The sequence below is a fragment of the Neopelma chrysocephalum genome, unplaced genomic scaffold (genome assembly GCF_003984885.1).
Source record: "Neopelma chrysocephalum unplaced genomic scaffold, ASM398488v2 Primary Assembly neopelma1_22b, whole genome shotgun sequence".
NCBI lineage: Eukaryota > Metazoa > Chordata > Aves > Passeriformes > Pipridae > Neopelma > Neopelma chrysocephalum.
In genome coordinates this window covers 1,950,561-1,976,314 of record NW_020897690.1, presented here as the reverse complement: position 1 = coordinate 1,976,314, position 25,754 = coordinate 1,950,561, and the positions used below count along the sequence as shown (strand labels likewise).

The 25,754-nt window shown below is 36.0% G+C and overlaps 1 protein-coding gene across 1 annotated transcript in view; it reads right to left on the bottom strand.

Moving 5' to 3' along the window:
- DOK6 (docking protein 6) overlaps window positions 1-25,754 on the bottom strand; it is a 246,076-nt gene that overhangs the window by 75,997 nt on the left and 144,325 nt on the right. Inside the window, exons 4-5 of the mRNA XM_027677997.1 lie at window positions 23,328-23,447; window positions 13,653-13,842 (exon numbers count right to left, since the gene is read on the bottom strand). Of these exons, the coding sequence (XP_027533798.1) occupies window positions 13,653-13,842; window positions 23,328-23,447 (310 nt within the window). The remainder of the gene's footprint in view (window positions 1-13,652; window positions 13,843-23,327; window positions 23,448-25,754) is intronic.

The window sequence follows — 25,754 nt, the reverse complement described above, 5'->3', positions numbered from 1 at the left end:
GTGGGTTGACCTTGGCTGGATGCCAGGTGCCCACCCAGCCACTCTATCACTCCCCTTCCAAGCCAGACACAGGAGAGAGTAAGACAGAAGCAACCCATGGGTTGGGATAAGGCGGTTTATTAAAGCAAAAGCAAAGCAGAAACTTGTGCCTGCAAAAAGATAACACGGTGTATTCTCTCTTCCCATGAGCAGCGATGGTCGGCCACTCCTGAGAAGCAGGGCTTCAGCACATGTGATGATTCCTCAGCAGGCAGCCATTGGAGACAATGAATGCCTGCCTTCTTGCTCCTTGCCTTAGTTTTTATATCTGAGTTGAAGTCATATGGTATGGAATATCCCTTTGGTCACTTTGGGTCAGCTGGCCTACTTGTCTCCCCTCCCAGAATCTTGTCCTCAATTGAGGAAGGAATGTTGCAGTGCGGATGTTCTGCTCAGCAGTAGCCAGAACACAGGTATGTTATCAACACCCTTCTAGCTACCAATACAAAGCACAGCACTGTGAGGGCTACTGTGGGGAAATGAACTCCAGCTCAGCCAGATCCAATACATGGGCACAAAGGAATTTTCAGAAAGTCATATGCAAATATTATGGGCACACAGCATTGTCCAGAGACACTCACCACACTATTTACATGCACTAATGAGTAATTAACATATACTAATGATATCCAAGGACTCATCAACAGTAATCTCAAATCTAGTGGCTTGTCAGCTCCAGTTTGGAAGCATCCTGCTGCAGCAGCAACCCCAGGGATGGGCAATAGCACTAGGGATGAGACAAGGTAGGGATTTGTTTAGAAAACCCAAAGCTGTATATCTCTCACCTGCTTACAGTAAGAATTGAAGATCTTAGCTAAAGGCCATGTTTCTGGTCTGAACTTTAGCCAGATATGTATGCAGACACAAGCAGTCACATAATGCCTCTAGCAGTAAAGTGGATGTGCAATAATATCAAAAAGTAATTATAGAAAATGTACAACCCCCACCACAAGCATAAAAAATTCACTGAACTTACACCAACTCTCTACATGTGGTATTTAATTTAGAGAGGAAACATGACTTCTCTCATACTTGCTTTAACTTTCCCTCTGACACAAGCCAGGCAGAAGCGAAATAGACAGATTTTCCCTGTTCTCTCAAATACAAACAGCAGCAATTCTGTTACGGATCAAACAACTCCCAGTGCATTCACCTGACATCTCTAACTCCAAGTATGGTTGTGCATAGGATATTCTTGTGCTAGTGCTTCCAGCAGTGAGAAAACTCTCTGTAAGGATTTCTCATTAGCCTGATAGTTAAAATCAACTTTAGTTGCGTTCAGGTAAGCAGCAGCTTGATAAGATCTTAAGAACCCTCAAATTAGTTTTTGAAAATTTTGTTACATAAAAAAAGACACTCTGTTCAATTACACTAGTAAGTGGGTAGGAAAAGGTGTAAGTGGATAAAAGAAGTGTAAAACCAAAGAAACAAAAGAAGAGAGTCCTGCAAAAGAAAATCATCACAAATAATCACATAGCTCAGATCACGCTGAAAAAGGACAGAAAAAGAGTATAGAAGGATGAAAAATAAGCAGAAAGCATTATTTACTGTTTATATTTACACACTTGGGCTCCTTACATATTTTCCTATAGTATCTCGTATCTCATATAATATCTTCTGTCTAAAACATCATGGGATGCAATAGCCAGCCATTTTCCGATGTTTTGATAAATGCGTATTTCCCCCTCTGATTAACAGCAATCAGTTATGCTGATTAGGTTCTCTTTGTTGAATATCTACTATGAGTCCTGTATGAAACTACTGATGCTGTACTGGCTAAAGACACATTTTATACTATCTTTAATGAGGATTTTGCTTAAACTATAAAGATTTAAGGAAGAATGGCAAGAACTGTGGCCATTGTGTGTAAGTGCCACCATGTCCTCGGGGCAAATATTCCCTCAGGGCAGTTCTCTGCGTAGCATTAAGATGCTATTAATTGACAAGATATGCACCTTCATATGTCTGTCAGAAAAGGGGAAAAACAAAGACTGCAAAACAAATTTGGGATAGTAGAATCTAAAAGTATAAAATCCATCTTCTCTAATGTATAAATTTTTTAAGCACAGCATGCCTGCTGTCTGCCCAGGGAACTTGGGGCATTGTTTGAAAGCAGAACGAAAAAAGAAATCGTCCTTTGCTGTGAAAAAAAACACTAACAAACTTCTTTTCCACTGGAGCTTACTTGTCTAATTCAATATTCCAGAGTTTAGGTTTCTACTGTTCTACGCTGACTTAGTAATACTTTTATAAGAAATTTATGACAGCCATGGAACTGCTCTGAACACTGGAATGTGTCAATCCCTTCTGTCCATGATTCAGTATGCCAGGGCTAAAAAACCCATGAACTATAGATGCAATACCTACTGGTTTCATGAAATATTTATATATAGCTATCCAAAAAGAAAACAGTATTGGTGGCAGAAGAGAAAGGGTACAAATTCCTTATATGTAGAATGATATATAATGTATATTCATGGTCCAAATGCAGCAAAGGTGACCGTGTCTTCCCTGAACACTTAGACATAACAGCTTGGGCATGTTTGTGGCTATTTAATGCATGCCATTAAAACCATTTTGAGTATCCTTGGTAACATTTGAAAAGTCTTTTAAAATATTTCCCCATTTTGTCAATCTGGAACATTCATATTATAGTTATTCTTCATATCATAGACAGAATATTAGTCTCAAGATAATAAATGCTAATATACATTTCTATTTCTGTGTATTACTATTTCTGCTCTAATTTCTCTGATAGTCCTTTTTGCCAGCTATTTGATACTACGTCCACGTGCATGGAACACTTTTTTCTTGGCTGCCCTCCATTTCTTCGGTGCTTCTAGAGCTGAGAGCTAATCATACTGATTTTTCCTTTTTTTTTTTCTCTTAAGAAATTTGTCCTATGGGCCTTAAAGAAGCACCTGATAACAAAGGCAAAGTACTTGTGAAGTCAAGTATTTGAGGCTGTGTTTTCAACAACTGCCAATGACAAACACTTATCCTGGACAACCTCCTCTTGCTATTTTGCTCATATCTTCTACACTTCCTGACTAGATGTTATTCCTAAATGATACACATATTCTGAAGTCAACTACCTTTTTCTTTTATTCAGAAGTCTCTCCCCAGCTATTTCTGTCTTACTGGCCCATGTATTTAATCACCACATTCCCATCTCCTCCTATTCCATGCACTTAGCCCATTCTGTGTCCCAACCCCACAAACTTTCTCTCCTATTTTCATTAATCCCTTGAGTTTCTTTCATTTCCAGCAAGCTGGTCCACTTGATGTCTAGTGTGTATTCAAAACAGCTTCAGCTCACTCATGCCTTGGTCCTCTCCAGACCACTGTTGTTTTGCATCGCTGTTGTCGCTCTTTATTCTCTGGTGGCAGTGGCAGTACTCTCAGATGAGGAAGTCACCAGAAATATAGATGATCCAGCCTGTTCTATCATTAAATATAGGTTTGGAACCCTCAGTCATCATCTGAGAGAACTTCAGGGTTTTTCGCTGAATCATCCCCAAGACTATATAATTTTCTGTCCTTAATCCCATTCCTGACTGTAAATGATACTTATGGTCAGGCAGTTTCAAATTCAAACTAATAAATGCAATTTTTGCAATAAATGATGATAATTTTTATTTAGCTTTATAGTCCACTTGATGAAATTTCAGCTATAATAGCACACATTTCAGGTAAATAAAATTTCTCCTGTCATTCATCTGAAAATGTTGTTTTCAGAAAGTGTACCAGGGACCATTTAAAGTGCCATTTTAAAGGAGGGATATTTTCCAAGTTGGACAGGGAATTTTTAAAAAAATAGTAAAAAAATGTGAAAATCTGCTTTAGTGCTGGTTCAAGCAAGCCATGCGAATACAATGCTATATTTGACTTTTCGGCCACTGACAGGGTAATCAAGTAGATGAAGGATCTCAGTGAATTATAGCACTGACTGAATTTTCTTCCAAAAAGTCAGAAAGATCAAACGATGTTTGGAGCCCACTGAGATTGAAAGATTCCATTAGATGCTACCTCTCCCTCCCCTCTTTCTAATAAGATGAAAGCTTTTTAGAAAATATGTGACAAATGACTACGCACAGCAGAAATAAATCACACACCACAGAGTACAGCATTATTAATAGTGCAATAATAGTAATAACTTACTGTGATAGCAAAGAAGTACTATTAGGAGGGACACAGTAGCTAATAGCATTTTCTCTAACAGGGGCTAAGGGACAAACCTTCCTTTGGTACCTTATAAATAAATGGAAGATTAAAGGAGTCAGTGGGACCAGTCAAGCACACATCAAAAATAGCCTGACTTTTCCAGAAAGCTACCGAATTAGGTGCTGCCTGTAAAGTGCTCTCCATCTCCCCTATGTGACAATATTTTAATAGTTCTTCAGTTAATTTAAATTAGAGTGAGATGAGAGTTGCAATAAAAGACTTGAGGGGGGCATAATGTATGATAATGGGAGGGTTGTGACAGGGTTTTCAATTATTAGTCTTGTTTTCTCCTTAGCAAAGTGCTTTGTGAAAAAAACCCTGAAATTTAGCACATGGATTTGTATCTAAGTAGCCTTTATCACCACTATCTAAAAATTAAAGGAATTACTCATGAATGGTCAACTGGATAGTTCTTTCAGATGTTCTTATTTAGTTATATACACATTTTGGGAAGAAAACATTTATATTATTTTATACGTGTTTTTAAACATATTTTTGTGTGTGTGTGTTTGTATTTCCCTTAGTAGTAAAAATTCACCAAAAGTAACTTGGATTTCATTAAGGGTGCAGCTGAGAAGTGGTGAAGAATGTATATCACAGTTTTAAAGGTTTGAACCAAAATATCCTAGGTATTCATCAGTTCAAGAAAATTCTCTGGTTTCTGAATGAATGTTGTCTCCATTAATATATTTCCATTATTTTTTCAATATTATTGTCTTGGTTTTGTTTACCAATAGCTTTTTATAGAAGAGCAGAATTTTTTTTCTAATTAGTGACATAATGAATGAAATTAATAATTGATTATTTAAGTTAATAGATGGAAATATTAATTATCTTCATGATTATTGACTGATTTTTGGAAAAAAAAATTGTAAAAAACCTACAGCAATAGGAAAAAAAAAGCTGGTAGCCTCTACAGTTACATATTCCAACACAGTCATGGATACAGTGAGATCACATATATAAAAACCGTGTTTGCAAATGTGTATAATTAATACACAACATATAAAGCATTGTTGGTAATGACATTCAACTAATGAAGTCAGAATACAGCTACTGAAATAAAGAATCACCATGGAAATTTCTACACTATAGAGTTTCTGCTCTTATACTATATCCAGAATACAGAAGTATTTCTGGAACTGCTATCCATCTGTGAATGACAGTAAAGACCAAAACCACTCTACTGACCTCTTTTTGAAGAACAGAAGTTACTGGGTACCCATATCTTCCAGAAAAGATTAGTAAAGCTAACAAAAAGATGCCAATAGATATTTTAAAGAATCATAGAATGTGCTGAGTTGGAAGGGACCCATCAGGATCATTGAGTCCAACTGCACGGGACAGTTCCAAAGATCACACCATGTGCCTGAGAGGGTTGTCCAAATGCTTCTTGAACTCAGGCTTGGTGCTGTGACCACTTCCCCGGGGAGACTGTTCCAGTGCCCAACCACCCCTGGGTGAAAACCCTTTTCCTGATATCCAGTGTAAACCTCTTCTGACTCAGTTTTGGGCTGTTTCCTTGAGTCCTGTCGCTGATCGCAAGAGTGAAGAGATCAGTACCTGACCCTCCACTTCCTCTCACTAGGATGTTGAAGACCACAATGAGGTCTCCCCTCAGTCTCCTCTTCTCCAGGCTGAACAAACCAAGTGACCTCAGCCACTCCTCATAAGTGAGTTTATTATTTGTGAGAACAGTGGATTTATACTGCCTGAAAAAACAGGGGGAATTAAACAGATATTAGGCGAACCTTCCAAGACCAGCATGCTAAAGCAGCTTTCTCAGCTCAAAAGTAGTGATTGGCAGTCAAGCTATACTCAGCTTGGTTCCAGTAGAATGAAGACCCAAGCCTGAGAGAAAAATAAAACTTCCATTGCAATTTTTTCATGTGCGACATACAAGAAACAACTGTTCAGACACTAAAATGACCTTTAGAATAAACCTATGCGCCAGCTGAAGCAGAGGAACCAGAGTTCCTGACAACAAATGAAGCCTACAAAAGTATAAAAGCAGGCCCCTTTATGCTTCTGCAATGCTCTGTGTGTGTATGTGCAAGCACGAGTTTTCAGTTTCCTACATATTCACGAGCAAAGCTCTTTTTTTCGTGCAAATTTCAGCGTTTGCATTTTGATTACTTCCTTCTATGTCTGTACAGTACACAGCCGCAGCATAGAGGGTATTTCAAACCTCCTCCTCAATTGATGATTCTACATTCAAAAGCTTCGGAGAAAAGGATTTATTTGTGCTTAGCATTATTGATGGCTAGATGGTTCTCTGTGCAAAATGTGGCCTTCTGGATTGCCCTTTGTGAAGTGTTTAACACTCTTACACTGTCTGTATAAATAATTAGGTGCCAAGTTTCAGCCTTTTCATTACCTCATGCAAATACGCTTGCTAGGGGAGAGATGAAACAGTATTTAAGTGCTAAAATAGACAATTTTATTGTAAATGGTATCTATATACTGAATGCAGATCATTGCAAAATCTATTTAGCATTTTGTATTTAAGAGATTTTGGGTTTAGATGTTGATTTTTTTTTAAATGGGGCACTTAAAACTAAATTGTTTTAGTTTTCAAATCTGAGACATTTCAGTCCTCCTGTATATTGAAGTAGGAGGTTAAATGTTATTATGACTCTTGGAGAGAAAAGGACATGCTGCTGGAGCATCTTAAGTTATCCAGAACTGCCATATGAGATTATTTATTGCTGCTGCTTACTGTGGAATTCAAAGGTTAAAACGTACAGTTGAAACAATGAGTCCTAATGTGACTAATAATGTATGAATTATTTAATCTGCTTCTTCTCCACTCATATATTACACAGCAAAATCTTTGTAAGCCACTTTAAACTTCAGGAATATTAATCCAACAATGCATGCTTACAGAAGAGCATATGTATGAAAAAGAGGCAATTAGAATATGGTTAAATAAATAACAAATCTCTTGGGCTCATGCATGGATGTAAAGCCACCTGAAAGCTAAATGGCAGCTGGTCTCAAAATATTTTAAGACAAGCCCTTCTTTGACTATGACATGACTGTTATGAAGGGAGAAGGCAAATTAGGGACTCAACTGAAAGCACAGTTCATGCTACCTCAGGATCATCAGAAAGAACATATGCTATCTGCTAATACATTAGGCAAACACAATACAATTCTCAGTGATTTCACTTAAAAGCTTTGTAACATTTGAATTAAACCAATGATTTTGGATATCTAGTGATCAGTTGACAACTCATGCTGATGCCCCTGGGATCTGCAAATATGAGCCACTTCTATAGATACCACAGAGATGATGGTTTTCCTTTTGAGCTGTACATCTTTTGTGTTCACTGGACAAACTTTGGGTGACTGTTTTTCTAACTTCATATGTTTCATTCAGTACAAATTCATAAGGAAAATTACTCCTTAGGCAATGGTGAATTAATGAGTTAGTGATGCCCTCATGCTTATCAACTTAATATTCATAAACTTGTTCATTATTATGCTACACAACTTCATCTATAGAGCTTCTTGTTCTGTCTAAGGAGTCACTGATTCCTCAATCTATTTCTGATAAAATTAATACAGATAACTTTATTTGTTCAATATATTGTCCTTTGGGTTTTTTGTCCATTGTTTTTCTCATAAAAATTAGCTTTCACAGCGAAGTGGAATGGCTCAGGCATTCTTTGTCAGTTGGAAAAAAAATCTTCTGTAGGTTTGTATATTATGCCTGAATTTTCAAAACAACAGTAAAAAAAAGCATAACCCTTTATAAGGTACAACAGAAATTTAGATTAAAGAAGCCTATATGCAACCCCTTCTTCTCTCTGCTTCCAGTATTTAGTTATACTGTGGAGAATTTCATTGTTATGTGAGTTTTGTGGAACTCACTCTGACTTATCAATGCTAGAGCAGTCTGAGAGGAACCCTGGCAGAAAGAAAATTTAATGAGCACTTTATAAATCACTTAAAGCGAGCTATATTAGTTTCCACCAGTAAAAGAGTTCTTAGATTAGGTTAAACACACAACTCCTTTTTAAGTAGGGTTTAAGTGAATCAAATGACTAACACAGAACTTATTCCAGGCCAAGAATTTGGCAGGAGGCAAATTGAGAGTTGGAATGGAAAAAAGTAGGAATGGAACTACAATTACAACATATTACGGTATAACCTTGGCACTGCTAAATAGCAGGAACTAATGAAACCTTTTTAGTGGTAAGAAATGCCACTTTCCCTAAAATTAGAGCTATGTCATTACTGAAAAAAATTCAGGGGAGGATACATAAAAGAGATTAACGTTCATTTTTTAAGAAAGTTTTTTATTTCAGATTTTAGACATACATGCCTAAAAGAGTATGAGAAAGAATTGAAGACACAGTGAGAAAACATAAAACAAAATAATAAAAATTTACATCATGGGTAATTAGGTTTTTTTAAAGTATCACAAAAGTGTAACAGAAGAAAAAGATCCTAACAAACTTAACTATTAAGTGTGGGATACTGAAAGCTCTGAGTTAATGTTTATGTGAAATGATAAATTTATTTATTGCAGCTGCACAAGTGCTCATAGTGCTGCTTAACCCAAAGTGACTTACAAATTCTATTACAAGCTTATGATTTATAATCATATTTAAAATAATTTATAATATATGATTTATAATTCCATGAAAAACCCATGATATATAAACTTAATCCCCTATTTAGATAATCCACCAACTATCAGGAATTGCAGGTTTCTCTTCAAGGAGGTATAGACCTGAGCTGATAGGTACAACAGTGTATGAAGTCTCACGACTGCTGTCTCTTGAGGCACATACATAAGGGTCCTCTTCCCACATAAGGGGAAAAAGAGGATGGTTTTTGTAACTGAACTCTAAGGGTTAATTGACTAATGTGTGTCACATTAACACCAAAAATCACCACACAGGACTGACAGACAAATGAAAGATTTCAGTCAGATGTAGTGCCTGAAGCAAACACTGAACTTTCTGCTTCAGATAACCCTAGCATCTGTGTATCTACCACTGAGAAAATGAGTGTATCAGTCTTGGGAAAAAAAAATCTGAGAAATTCTCATGTCACCATTCTATAATGCTTGAGCTTAATATTTTTCTCAACCAAAGAAACAGATTCCAGATCTTAGAAATTATAGGGAATACCGTATTTCATTAAATTTTCTCTGATGAAGAAAAAAACCCAAATCAAAGGCAAATAAAGAAGGAATAGTTTAGTGTGGGGGGGGTTCTGAATGTACAACTTGGAAATACTTGAAATTGTTTATATATCAACATCTTGTCTACAAAACAAAAGAAAATATATTTCAGAAAAAGAAGTGTGTCATGGATTTGTGGCTCCTTCTGTTCTCAAAAATCTAAGAAAAACCTTCTGCCTCAAACTCTCAACTCAGTTGGAAACTCACAGTATTTGACAAAGTTTGGTTGGAGCTTCCACAGCCCATCCCCTCATTGTATTTTTTCACCATGTTTAACTTGACTTTAGCTTTTTTTTTATACTTCTGGCCAGCATTAGTAGACTTGACCAGACAGCTTCCATACATAGAAAATACTGTTTAATGTGAAAGGCAGAATTACAGTAAAGCAAAATAAAGCACATTTTAAAAGGAACAAAGAGTCCATGTGTGTTTAATTTGCTCAGTGCCTCAATTCTGAATTCTTAGGAGCCTCCTCTTATGCTCCTAAAAAGGTGCCTCAGATAGCTTGTTTTGCTAAAAGGGAAGCTTGGACAACTGCCTTTTGCAATTTCCAGAGAGTGGATTTTAAACAATGTTTATGGCTCTATTATGAATTGTTTGGTTTACATCAGCAAAACGAATCCTATAACTTGGGTAGGAGTCTGAAAAGGATGTCTTCACACTTAATCTGGACCATGAGGTATTTCAGCTGTATCTGTTTTATTACTTTTCAGGTATGTTTCTTAGATTGCATGTAATTAATGCAATCCTGTGCAAATTAACAGCACCTTATGGACAGTTAGGTGGGCAGTTCCATAAGGACACACTTTCCATTTCAGGGGCTTAAAATCAGAGACAGTCAAGGACTAATGCCCATGTACATGGAGCAGCATTTCCAAAAGTTTCAAGAGACATAAGTGCACCGATGCAGATAAATGGCACAGTGTCTCCAACATATGCAATACCCAAAATAATGCGAATGAGGTGTCTGAATACATTATACACATCCATAAATTAAGGAAATCCTGTGACTCATTGATGATTAAACATTGAAACTCCCGTTGTGGTTTTAATCCCAGCTGTCAATTAAGCATCAGATAGCCATTCGCTCACTCCTCCACTGGGACCGAGGAGAGGATCAGAAGGGTAAAAGTGAAGAAAGACAGTGTAATAGGTAAAGCAAAAGCCATGTGCACAAGAAAAAGATTGCAAGGAATTCATTCACCACTTTCCATGGGCAAGCAGATGTTCATCAATCCCCAGGAAAGCCATGCTCCATCACACATAACAGTGACTTGGGAAGACAAACGCCATCACTCCAATTGTGACCCCCATTCCTTTTTCTTCCCCCTGTTTTATATGCCCAGCATGACACCCACATGGTATAGGTTTGTCCCTTTGGGCAGTTGGGGTCAACTGCCCTGGCTGTGTCCACTCCTAACTCATTGTGCATCTCCAGCTTGTTTGCCGGTGGGGTGGGCTGAGGAGAAGAAAAGCCCTCAGCAATAACTAAACATCCCTGTGTTATCAACCGTGTGTTCAGCACAAATCCAAAACACAGCCCCATACTAGCTACTGTGATGGAAACTAACTCTACTTCAGCAAAAACCAGTACAACTCCCCAGCCCAATCCAAGACCGCTTAGGTGGAAAGCCTAGCTCTTAAAAAGGTAAATGCTAAGCTCTTACCTCAGGTGCTCTGAATTACCATGGGTTCCATTCACTGTGTTAGATGCACTGTATTAATCCACACAAAGCTATTGTAGTGCCTAATGGAGTTGTGAATTACTATTTTCTGATCGATGGATAGATTGTATGGGATTTTCCCTAATCAGGTACTTTAAATAATGAGAATCTCTCCATCTAGCATTGAACAAAGCCACACAAAACTGTGCTTCCCATAAATCTCAGCAGAGTTTGGATAGAGAAAAAAAATTAAGGAAATCACTGCACAAGAAATACTTACTTTCATTGGTTCACTAAATAATGAAAAACAAGGACTTGTCCAATTCATAGATAGTGCAAAGATACATATTTACGAACTCCAACTCAGTGCAAAACTAAACAGAAAAATCTGTCAGATTAAAAGAATCTGAGTCCATTCGTCACATATTTTAGACATTCTTCAAATTGTATAGCCATTACATTTCACCGGGCAAGTGAGAAGTTCAGTTTTATACATCTGAATCCTTATTCCATTTAAAGGCAAAGCAACATGTTTATTAAAAGATAACTGTCAAAAAGCTTCATTTTGATTAATTTATTTAACACAGTATCCCTTTGTGAACATGTCCATTTATTTTAATGGCAGGGATTTATTTTCTCAAACAAAGTAATACAAAAACTCAGGATGTATAATAAATATATAAAACTAAGGTTTTAATGTTCATGCAAACCTCATACACACATACTGGATATCTGCTAAAACTCCCTAAAACACAAGAACCTATTTAAAAATATTTCCTTTAAAGCAATTGTCTACATTTAATATTTAAGCCTTAGGGGAAAATTAAAGCAACAACACTTTTACTGCATAATATTCTCATAAAACATGGATGAGTGCTTCACTTCTGATAAAACAACATGCATCAGGAATTTATTGTATTAAGGTACTAGCAGATCAGGGCACAAAGAAAATCATGTTCAGAAAGATGAGAAAGATGATTTGTTGATTAAAAAATAAAAATAAAACCCCAAGCAAATCAACAACCAATTTTAAAATGAGTATTAGTGTTGCCCTATATAGCCTTCAGATGTTATTGAAGGTACTAATGTTTCTCTAGCCCTATTTTTTACTTTAAGCATTTCCAAATCAGATAGAGAAAGTACTCCCAAGCAAGCAAAAAGGGAGGAATCAGATCAAAGACAAACAATCCACTTTTCATCAGGTCACATGGTCCATGGACTGCAAGGGCAGATGATGTTCAGATACTAGTATGGAATTAAAATACTGTAGGAGGCTTGAAATGAAATTAAAATACTGTAGGAGGCTTGAAATGCTAATTCTTGCTAAAATTGTATATTTGAATAAGCCACTCAGCTTAACCATTGAAATCAAGTTGAAACATGGGTTAGCTTTGCTAATTTTTACTTTAAAAATATCAAATTTAAAAAAAGTAATGTTGCCTTCAAGATTTTTAATTGTGAAGTCTTCACAGAAAAGTAACAGAGCACCAAAGTGGTCAAGTGACATCAGTCTGGATATACAAATCACTTGTAAAGTGGTAACTCCCATCTATAAGAAACTGCAGAGGAATTCTGGACATTACCTTGTTAGGCACTAGGGCCCATTTGATCTATGTTTTTGTTTCTGATCACAAACTGTGCTTTCGTGAATATTTGTTAATGGTATTGAATAAGTATACATCAAAATGTGTATAAAGATTTTTAACAAGACAATGTGTCTAACCCAAGAGTTTAGAGACACCTGTAATTTCACAGATTGCTTCAGAAAGTTCAGGCTTCTCATAAAGGAGTATAACAAACCATAATAAACCCAAACCAAACCATAAAGAACAATAGTCTAGAACCATAAAATACAAGATCAAACACCACCAAAGGGAGAGTTAAATGCAGAATAATTTTTGTGCAGAAATGAAGAAAAGGCAGTGAACTAAATGGCAAGATACGAAATGCTTTAAAAAGATATGAAAAAGAAGCAAAACAGAGCTCCATGGACATTTAAAACTGATCTGAGAATGGAAATGGCAAACTGCAGGCAGAAAAAAGAGCCATCTCTTTTATGGAGTCACAGTGTTCTCTGTATTCCTGCTTGTAATTATATTCTAGGGTGGCAATCAGTCATCAGGAACATCCAAAAAGAGTAATATCCATTGTAATAGAAGTTATTCTATTCATACTGTGTGATGAACCTTTTCCATGATTTAGAATTAACTACTTCTACATCAAAAGTACTCAAATTACACCACACGAGTGTTTAAGCACAGCAAGACGCACAAACCTTAAGAATGACATTTCAATACTGTTAAATAAAAGTCAGAGGAAGCTTAAGCTCATTTTAAATATAAGACATAGTAACATTTATTTCAAACACTGAGCTGAATATATTGAAAAGTAATGTTCAGCAAACAGAAGTTTATGGAGAGGCCATTATTCTGTGTTGCTTTATAATGAGAGGCTAATATAACTTATTAGATTGCTTTTCAAAAAACTCTGCTCATTTCTTCTTCTTTTTTCATCTCCTTAGCCCTTACCTTCCAGACTCAAATGTAAACCACGTTGAGTCACGTCCGTATCTCCTCAAAGAGCTCAGAGGCCACATGACCAGCTTGACCTTGGCATTGTGGATGTCCCAGAGATATATGTTTTCATGTGTGATCTGCATTGTACATTCCCCATAGATATCTAAATTTGGTGTAGGCATAAGATATACATTGAATCGTTCTGGAAAAAAAACACAAGGTAAGACATTACAAGTTAAAGCAAGATTTTATACTAGTGAAAAAATTGAAATAAAATCTTTAGCTTTGATGGTTCAGAAATCGAGGCCAAATTTCTAGCTTTTAGCAGAGGTGAAGACCCGCTGATGTTGAAAAACTCTTGCTTGTGCAAATGAGAAGAGTGAGGGGAAAATCATCTTCACTTCATTTTCATTATAAATGATGCAGCAGACTGAGATATCTTTCACAGATAATCTGCATAGTCCTCTTGGACATACATTCCCAGCAACTTAACTGAAATCCTCTTTTATCTTCACATTAACGTCCATGACCCTTTACAAATCAAAATTCACAATGACATGAACTCTGACAGAGACTCCTCACTCAAAGAACAGAACTGTATGTATCTTGACAAAATATATATATGCAACCATTGCCTCTTAGAAAAACTGTCCTTGAAACTGCAAACCCAGGTTTACTTATTGAAGCTTGTTAATAATTACATTCCTTGCATTGTTTCTATTTATTTGCCAAAGACATTATTATTTCTCAAATTAACAATTTTAATCATCTGATTAAATCATCAGAAAAATCTGATTCAACACAACATATTAGTATGGTCATGACATCAATCACTATCAGCTGCACTTCCCTTGCAAAGTGCACTTATTGTAGTAGGAGTCAAGGGCATTAATAATTTTCCGAAGTGCCTAAATTGTATGTGATTAAATAAGCAATGTAAAAAAATCCTTAAAAAGGGAAAAAAAAGAAAAACCCCAAAATTATATAAAACACAACTCATATGGAAGGAAGTAAACCACATTATTAGCAAGAGAATTTTAAATAAAAATGCAATTTTCTTTTTCTATGAGTTACTTTTACAAAGAGTGAAAAACTCCTTTAAATTTCCAGTGCTACAGTTGGAAGTGCTGGTCTATATTTTAACTCTAAATGAACTGCAGTATTGGGGTTTAATAGCATAATATGGGAGAGTGCAACTGATTCACAACTTTTATCTCACAGTTTCCTTTCATCTTTGAAAAGGGTAGAAATGCATAATGTCAATGTTACTGCCTAAAGGTTGTTGACAAAAAAGTAAGAACAATTTAAAGTATGAGCATGAGCAATGCTCATTCAATAAATGATACTGAGAAAATGCTCTTTAAAGGGGTAACACATAGGAAAATTGTCTCCAATTACTTGAAAAAGAAATTAGAGTTTGGTGTGGGACACTTTTCATCCACCATTTGAGCTGAATTTTCTCACAGTGTCCTCATAAAAATTAGGAAGGAATTGAAATTAAAGTGAGAGAAATTTATTGCAATAGTCAAAATTCGATGCAGCTTTCCCTTGTGTTTGACATTCAATATCACACGCATTATGTCTCCATTTTTTAGACATTTGATATACATAGGTGTTTGACAAAAGAATTAAAATATTGCAAGTAAGTGAGTTAATACAAAATATCTTAGAAGTGTATGAGTGTGCATGTGTGTGAATAAAGTAGCAAAAGTTTGGCTGAGGAAGTAGTGAAAGCAGGGAACTGCTGGGTGAGCAGTAAAAATTGCTGCCCTGCATAGCTATAAGTAAACTTGTCATCCTCAATGTTGTTCTGTTTCAGTCAATTTAATTTTGTCCTATTAATGACTCCCCAGTTGATCCATTCAGTCACAACCTCTTCTCCCAGGCCCTAGTTTTCATTAGTCATACTAATGAGTGCGTTAGCCCTAAAAGTTTCATTTTATGACTAAGGTCCCAAATGTGAAAGTCCAAACATTGTATAAAAGTCTTCTGACACACAGATCAAATAGATTAGCAGAAGCTGCTGAGGTCACTGAAAAGAATTTCTCCCAACCCTCAGAGGAGTTCACGGGGCAAAAGTCTAATGTAATGCCTACTAAAGTAAATAGAAAGACTCACACATGGGAATATGGGCTGATGACCACATTGGGAAGGGAATGGTAAAGAAAACATAATTTATACTTTGCACTGGAATTATATATATATATCTATTTATATATATATATATGTCCTTTCAATATTCATTTTATTGCTACTTCCCTGCCCTATTTGAAAGAAAGATGCAGGTGACTGACATGTAAGCTGTTTCTCTCTTACATTACATGAAGTAACACAATGTATCTATGGGGGAACGGGGCTACTATGTGAGAATGAAAATCTTTCCCTTTCCCTTTCCCTATCTTCACCGACAGAATGTCTCTGACAGCAGATAAAATTAAAAGGTACCATTATTTTCTGAAGTAAATGTTAAACTGTTGTGTTGAAGGCACAGAACATTTCAGCTTGGTTTAGACGTTACCAGGATACTCATGAAATGCTCAACTTCTTTGAAGTATTTCAGGATATTATTGCATGAAGGGTAGTCAGGACATATGGTATCCTCAAACTGTCAGGAGACATTTGCTGCTTTGCATGGGAGGTCAGTGTCTAAGGTGAGATATCACAGATTAAAGGAAGTATGTCTGATTAAAGTGAACATCAGCTGCAGGGCAAAATGTAGCACCCTTGGAACGTAATCAAATTGGCAAGAAAACCAAGGGTACAAATATATGTGCTGGAGATGATTTGAGATGGATATATTTGCTTTTGGAACAAAAACTATACTTTTGAGTAGTGGGCAAATGAGGACAGGGAAAAGTGTAGATACTATTAAATGATTTTATTAATTAAAATGCAGGGTCCAATTTTTCAATTTCAGAAAATATTTGAACAGGTATCTATTAGCTAATGGTAATACAGTCAATTCAATTTTTAGTGGCATGTTTTGCCCTTAAACTTATCCAGGCAAGTACAAATATTCATAGGCCAGATTTGGGAATCCCAGCTGAATTCTGACACCAGATCTTCTGAATGACATTCCATAGCTCATTTAGCTTTTCTGTGGTTCAGACACCATCTGCATATGAGTGGGATGAGATAATAAGAGTTCAATGGACAATAAGACTAAGCAAATAGAAGTTAATGAGGGACCCAGAAAGAAGGGAGATGATAGAAGAAACCAAGCAGGTAGATGTCATATTGTTGGACAAGGTAAGACTGAGACTGAGCAGGTGTAATTCCTCAGCATTCAGCACCCCTATCCCCCTACCTCCTCGAAAACTGGTAAGAACAAAGTCAAGGGACTGGGGGAGCCAGGATGAGAAAAAAATGCTGAAATATTGCAACACTTCTTATTCCACTCAATGTAACTGCTCTTTCCCATCTCCTTGAATAAGCAGAGCAATGCTTCATCATACACTTTGTGCATGAAAAGGTGCTTACCATTTGGGCTTTGGCAAGAATACAACACTTAATAATGTTTTCCAGGGCATAGGAGCATAAGAGTCTTTATTAAAATGAGCATATTGACTGAGATGGAGACTTGGCAGCAACTCCAAAATGCTCTCAGCCTTCCTGCTGTACTGGGGAAGAAAAATCATTGAAACCCAGTGATCCTGGTTCTGCCATTTTATCACTGGATTCCTCTGCCTAAATCATTCCAGTTGGAAAATCGACCAGACGACATTGCAATCTTATAATCCAGATGCTTGGTTTCATTTCAGTTTTAATGATGGGTAAAAAATTACTTAAGGAAGGAGACAGTCTGGTTCGTGGGGCCTATATAAATAAGAAGAGGCTTTAAAAGCAAATACCCAGTTTATATATGAAATAAACTCCACCTATGACACTTCCACCTGTGGCTAATTTTCAGGTGGAAAAAGAACTTTAAGTCTTGAAGGCACAACATTTTGTGTTCATTCATATGTCAGATTTATTAGAATGTTTCTCTTCTGCTGTACACAGTGAGGAACCAGGACTTCAGAAAAAATTTTTTTCCTTTGCTTATAAATATTCTGCTTTGCTTCCATTAAAAATGTATGAAAATGTTTATAAGCATCTCAATAAAAATATAAAGGCTACCACAGATAAATATTTTGAATTGTTTCAGTGATAAGTAGTAAGGTAGAGAAGAATCTGAAGTCTTACTGGATTAACCAGTCATTTAAACTGTAAACACCTTACTTTTCTGAATAAAGCTGTCTGTGTTTCATTTATTTAAAAACTGAACAAACAAATCCAATGTATGAAAATGGATTAAGGATAACAGAAGATGAATCAAAATCATTCAAAGTGTTTTTATGTATTAAATCAGAGAGATTCTACAGACCCTAGAAAATGCCCTAAAACAAGTCAGCTCTGTGAATGTAATTATGAAGTCTCTATGCTTTGGCTGTATTTTGTAATCTCAATATGTATCACAAAGAAATAACTCATAATCCTCTTCTGAGGATTCGAGGATGTTGTTCACTATGAAAAGCTACATCTTTCCTAACAAGAATTAAGGAGTTTCTTGCAATTAAAATCCAGGAAGCAAGACTAGTACTCCTGTGGAATGTTTTTAAATAAAAAAAAGGAAGTTAAAACCAAACTTATGAAAGAAGAAAAACCTTAGAAAAAGGAGTAATTTTATGGGATATTAATTTAAATATTAGACAGGGAGGAAAAGCAAAAAACCAATTATCTTTTAAACTTTTCCAGACTTTTAAAATCAAAATTAGCTTTATAATACAGTAAAATAAAAAAAAAATAAATCAAAAAACCCAAAGCATATATTAGAAAAACATCATATTGATATCACAGACATGATAAGTAACAATAAACTAGCTATAGCAGCAAAAGATGGATCTGGCCCTGTCTTCAGTTTAAAAATTTGCATTTTATCATTTGCCCATTTTCTTCAGGTTTTAAATCAGGTTTACAAGTACAGTTTAATAGGATATGATTTAGCACAAGTATTCAGCTATGTTAGTGCTATTATTTAGTATTCAAAATAGATACAAATAGAGTCTTCACAAAACAGAAGCACCTGCTCCTAAAGAGTGAATTTATCAATAGTCTACACATAATGCTTTTTTTAACCAATATAGTCTTGAATATTCTGGTTTCTTTTTCACAGTAAATATAGTCTGTCATTGTATACTGTCCATTTGGACGCCTTCTTAGAAATTGCTTCCTTTTATAGAGAATGAAAACAATGACACATTGTTTTCTTTGGAAGCAGTGAGCATGGACAAATTCTAGATATGATGTCACCTGGGAAGATAAAAATTTTAAAAAACCCAAACATTCGTTTTTGCCATTACATTTTGGGGTATATTGGAAATGCTTCCAAATTCACTGAGAGCTGAAAAGGAAGCTTCCAATTCCCCTAAACAAAGTCAGTACCCTACATTCACAATTTCTTTGCTTAGCAGCAGCTTGAAAAACCTAAGGATTATGAAATGTGTATGTAGGTATCACAGGATATTGCTTACAAGTCAACAGTGTTATAAGATCCAACTTAGTCCAGATTTTCTTTCCTGGAGTTATAACTCTGTACGACTATTTGTCTTATCATTTCATATACAGCTTCACTGCCATTATACTGAAATATCTGAATAGGATCAGGAGGTGAGGTCTTTACTGATTTTGCTATCATACTGTATTTTAATTCTTTAGCAAATAATCTAAATGAACATACATAAGCGCTAAGAAACTGTGTTTGGTGTGAAAAGAAGTTTAAACAGACACAAGGTTGCTGCTTTAGTACTGAGGAACACAAACTAGTGTCTTAGATTTGCAGGAGAGATGGTTGGACAGCAACAGAAACTTCATTTTACATCTCACTTTTATTGGAAGCTGTGTATCATTCCAAACTAAGCAGCCATTAGTTGTGAGCCTTAAATTTAAAAAGAAAACCACCTAAGGGTAATTTTCTGCATCAGAGTTTACACAGCAAGACTTATGGAAATACTTCTTGAAAGTAATAACGGAGGTAAAATCCAGCGAGAAGCTTTTTGTTACTGATGTGCTTTGCACAAGAATTGCTTAGATGTCTTGTCTCTCCTTCCTACAAGAGACAGTAGCTAGAGCTCTCTGCTGTAAGCAGTGCCGCTCTACAGTTTGCCTCTTTTTGTTGTCACCACTGCAGAATTGCTTGGTGCTGGAGGGTCAAGCAACAGTGCAACTAAAGTAAAACAGATCTCACTAGCACTTACTGAACAACTCAGAACTACAAAAAATATGGGTTTTTGCAAATCATATTGTTGCATTCCTATCACAGAGAATCAGGTGTCTTCCCTTCTGAAATCTAAAGCTCATCTCAGGAGAACCACAAGAGTGAGAGTGGGATGATAAACAGGCTCAGATGTAATAAAAAGAGGTATTAAACAAATGATAGAAAACATGTATTTTCCTTGCCAAGTATTTTCAGAAATGTGATTCCCTGAGTATAAAAAATATAAGCAGGATGTAGCAATTTTAATGGTCCCAGGGCATATATAACAACAATTAAGAAAATTATTTTTAATGTTGCAAACTGAGGGTAGCGCCCTCAGTGGTCACACACAAAAACTAAACCACAAACTTTCAGAACAGAAAGTTGTTTGTTTTTTTCAAGAGAGAGCCAGTTTACCTGATCCATTCAGTGAATACCTTTACACCATGCAAATGTCCTTTAAGGACAAGAATGGGCAAGCAGTTGAACAGATGAACATTGCATATTAAAAATATTATTGCCTGGGAAATGCAAAGCAGCTCATGAAAATCCCACCTTATTAGGCTAGTTCTCCTATGACCAAGGAAGTATCTTTATTAAATTTTAAACATTTCAGAAACTCTTTAGGGCAAAGTAACCATTTAAAAAAACTCAGTGGAATGAGATACAATTAATGGTTAATACATCTGTTGTTTTGGGATTAATGGTATTAACACTTGTCATATCATGGCTAGGCTTCGTGAACAAAGATCTGGGTAATATCACAGAGATATCAACAGTATAACACCATTATTCAATTTCTCTTTGCTTTTAAAAGTGTAAAAAAAAAATTATCTAAAACTGAAAAAAAAAAACAACCAAAAAAAACCAAACCCAAACCATTGACATTATAATGTTTATTACAAACTGTGATCTTGCTCAGATACCAAGAGACATCTTTTGTTCAGTGACTTGAAAGAAAGCCCTTGTATGGTTCAGGCAACAGAAACTAGATGCTGAGGCTTTGAGGTTGCATCACAGGTTTTACAAATCGTATTCTCACATCTCTGTTTCAAATAAACATTAATAAATTGACTAACTCAAGAGGAATTCTGTGGAGTTGACATACTTGCAATATGTTTCAAAAATAATGACATTCAAAGGTACTATACCAGTATACAGTTTTTATTTAACACAAAAAAATAAAATTATTCAGAGAGTGACACAGTTGCCACTTTCACAACAAGCAAAATTTTAGATGCTTCATACACATAGTCACTTTTCATGAATTTCCAATTCGAAAATTAACTTTGGCCTTTCAGTTTCAGGTCAACAAAAGATAGTAAACTTTTAAAACGTTTTTAGGTATCTTTTGAACTACAGTGTTTGATAGCATGTGCCTAAGAGCTATAATATGGGGAAAATGTGTAAGAAAATAAACTAAAAATTTGAATTTTTTATAGCCCACCAGATGATTCCACCCTACAACTAGTCACCTTTTCAATACCACTGTCATATGGGAAATGATACCACCAGGTTTGCAGAAAAGGATAACAAGTATAAACTGAAGTCATGGTTCCACTCAACCGATTTTACTAAAGGAATCTGCTACAGAAATTTGATTGCAACTGCAGGTTCTTACAGCCAGATAAATGAACAAAATGCCAGATTTCATACCAATAGTAAGAATCTCTGTACTTTTCCCTCCTTCCAAGTTGATTAAAAGACACTCAAAACAGAATTTGCTTTGCTTCTGAACAAGAAAACTTTGAATATTAAGCATGCTTATTAAAATGCAAAGTTGTGCATCAAGGGGATGAGGGAAGGATGAGGATAGGTGTCAGAATTATTTGTCTGAGAGACTGTAACTAATGATTTAGTAGAGCATGATTGTCAAATATTGGATTATATGTATTCAGTCACTTGTTTTAAAAGAATACAGCTAATGATACCCTCCATGCATTATTATTCATGTGATTTGTACAACAAATACATGTTTTGCCTCTTTGTTTCCTTTCATTTATTTACTTAGAACAATAAAGATGCTAATTATGTTCATATATGCTGGTTGGTAGCACTGCAATTAATTTCTAGGCTAAGGCAATTGAATCAAGACTAGTTCACACAACAGACCTAATCTATGTTGCCTGGAGTGTATGCGTATGTAACTGGATCTCTTTCAAGAACATGATAAAATGTAATATTTTCCATCTATATCCAAAAGCTGCTGGATGGTACATGAATGTACTGCATGAAGAGTTTGAGGAATTTCATTATATTTTTCTGCTCACATCACAGGCATTTGGCTAGATTTATTTCCTATCACATTTGTGAAGGAGCTCCCCCTGCTCCTCTCTTCAGTAGCACACATTGAGTTTTATACCTATGGCCTATGAACATACAGCAGATGGGATACTTTGAGTGGTGTCTGATCATTATCACTTTCCTACAACATTAGTAGCTCTCCCTTTGTTAAGTAGTTTGAGACTACAAATTGAATTCTGTGTCTCATAGCAAATAACTTTACAAATATTTGAACTTCTTATAACTCACATTTCAACGTATCTGTTTTTTGACCAAAATGCCTTAAAGATTTCTGTATATTTTGTGCTATATGCTATTAGGTTCAGAGAAATTAATAAAATATAATCAATATAATGCCATTCATTCTATAATTTAATTATGTAATTTTGTTTATAGTGATAGTTGGCTTGATGTTTTATGACCATTGAGGCAGTGTGTGTTATTACTTTGTTGAAAGCTATTGCATCTTATAAAAGCATCAAGACAGTAATAATCATTGAGAGCTGTAATTTAGGGAGGAATAAATGAGCACATTTTGTGTTGCCCTCGTATTCATTAATAGGAATTAAATGACAGGATAATCACAGATTTTCTTTTGTTATTGCATATTCCACCCACTAGCATTCTTCCTGTGCATGTGTCTAATCCAAATAGCCCTTAGATGAAGACTTAAAACTCAGGCTTAGTGCTGACTAGCATCTGTCATTGCCCTTTTCACCCATATTTGACAACATTTAGATGATCCTGTCTTCAATATTCAAGACAGGTGTGAATTTAAAGCAAATATGTGTTTTGCAGTCCAAACTGGTGTTAATATGTTCATCACTGTCTTTAAAAGGCTGCAGAACAACAGCTCCTGTTCTATTACTCTGCACAGAGGCCATAATTTCCAGAACCAGAAGGGTCATGGTCATTATTTCCCATGACAGGAAAATGAGATCACTATGAAGACATGAATTCACTCTACATATGCTATTTGTGGCATGAAATTTATTTATCCTTCTTTGTAGAAATAAACAGGATTAAGCTTCAAAAACATTTCCAAATGTTTAGTTACTAATGATGTGCTTCTAGATAATAGCAAAAGTCCCCACAACAACAAACAAAAGCAAAGATAACATAGGACATCACCTAAGAACTGATCTAGGAGCAAATACAGAGTTACTTACCATTTTGTTCTCTCTGAACTCCAGCAGCAAGCAAATCTGGTTCCCCAAGACTTATATCATTGAGCCTGGCTCCTAGACACTCCATGCAAAGGTGTTTGCACCACTCCTCTGCCTCTAGTTCTGGGCAAACAGAAAAAAAAGTTGTTCATGTTGACATTTTACCAAAAAAAGTATGAAGTTAAAAGTATAAAGCGTATCCTACTGATACGCTTTATGACAGTATGTTTGTGTTGAAACATGAGTCACTAGTGTAAAGTTCCACATGAATATCTTTGTCTTGATTTATGAAATTTTAAAAAGGGTTTACACTATTAGGACTGTATCTTCCATTCTCAAATTTGAGGATAGGAGGTCAAGTTGACAAAGAAGAGGAATAATGAATTTTCAAGGCTGTATATTTTACTAGGTTTTCTTGAAAGAAAAAATGCAATTTAGAAAAACTTTAGATATTATACCTGAAATATTCTTTACTGCTTTTTAGGTGAGCCTGAACTATTAAAGCACTTTTTATTTCTAAAGGTGCTAGAGCATTTTTCTGGGAGCAAAGGAAAAAGTAATAAAATGATCTTCAAATGCTAAACTTCCATCTCTGCTGTAGTGAATGTCTACATCTGCCAAGTTAGTCTGAATAATTAATTTCTTCAGCTCTGTTCAACTTCTTTTGGTCTCAGAGCAATTTGGGCATTAGTTGAAATGTTTATATGAAGATTCAAAACCTCCCAGTCCTTTCTGAGTCCTCCACTGCATCCCATTGATGTACATCTGAGAGCTCTGTATCTGCCAGTCTACTAAGACATAAAGACTCCAAGGAGTAACTCCTACACACACCACAACAGCCTCTCCGTTCACCTCCAGCATCATCCTTCCACTTCCTAAATTTAATATCATGAAATCTCTGGCATTGGTCAAACAAGCAACATCTCAAGTTTGTGTTAATATAGTGTGAAATCACAGCTAAGAAAAATCATGCAACTACCCTGACTGTCTTTTATTACAAGATAGGCTTCTCCTAAGGGAAACTTTCGGGAAAGAAGGCTTGGCACCAGGCAATCATCCTCAGCATCCATGGTCCCAGTCAATCTATATCTGATCATCTTTAGGAGTGAGTGACTCCAGAAGTTAGAAATGTCTGTATTAAACTGCCACAGTCTTTTAACTCCTATTTTTGGGGACATCTGGAAAATACTTTTGTGACAATCTCTCCAACATAGTACTGAAATTTGGAGAGAGAAAAATATTGCGTGCAAGCCTCAAAGCATTTAGAGATGATGACTCACTGTAATTAGTGAAAATTTATATCCAAGAAAAAACTGTTCTATGTCTAATTGGTACAGTCATCAAATTATTGCCCGGTTGGGCATAGATCTCATATGACAGAAACATTTGCTAGACAAGAAAGGGAGACTGGCATGCAATTCCAGACCTCCAAGAAGCTTTGGATACTCTCCTTTGTTCAGGGTCTTGAATAATTCACGAACAGATTGTTCCTGATTTATTCTGGCTATCAGCTGCCTGAGTTCCCAGTCAGACAGTTCAAATAATAGAAACTATTTGGGGATTTTTGATAGCCAAATGGGGTTGTTGTCACAAGAATTTGGGGGACTTCTTCAGAGTGTTGTGGGGGAAGTGGTTTCTCTTAACCTTTCCTGCTTTTTTTCAGTCTTTGTCTCAGGACAAGAGTTGGTCTTCTCATATCATTCTCAGCTTCTTGTGGTAAGAGACAGAACATTCTGTCAGTAATATCCAGACGACATTTAACTTTGTATGTGAGAAGAAAATATTGAGGTAACAGCATACTGTTTTTTCAACACTTCTACAGATACAGCCTCCTTAATGGAAGTAGCAAATAGGTATATCTCTGGGTAGCAATAAAAATTTATGGTTTTTAAAATGAGCAAGATGAATTTGTTTAAAAACATTCTGTTCATGCACGAGGAAATATCCCTTCTGTTTTCCCTTCCTCTCCTTCAGCCTTCACTGGATATTCATGAGGTCTGTTGAACCAAAGCCATGCCTTACAAATCACACTCTCCCATGGAGAGGGTGTCATGCCAGGGAGATGACAGAACTGGACCCCAACACATGCTGCCATATTCCGGCAGCATGGGGAAGGGGCGTGGGGCCAGCGCACCAGTACACAGGTAAGTCAAGCTGCTTCTGGGAGAGTTTCCACTGTGTTGCCTAACATCTGCTTCCAGCTACAGATAAACACAGGGCAATCATCGCAGAAAGGTGGTAGCACAAAGGAGACAGTGCAAATCTAGGCAAATACTCCCGTGTTTCCTTCCCTTCTTTTCTGCCTAAGCTGTATCACAGAACATTATACATACTGAAAGAATGCATAGCTCTATATAAAGCTTGCATTTTTTCCTGAAGTGTGGTCAGGATATAACATTTTATGTATTTTACAAAATGCACATTTTATTA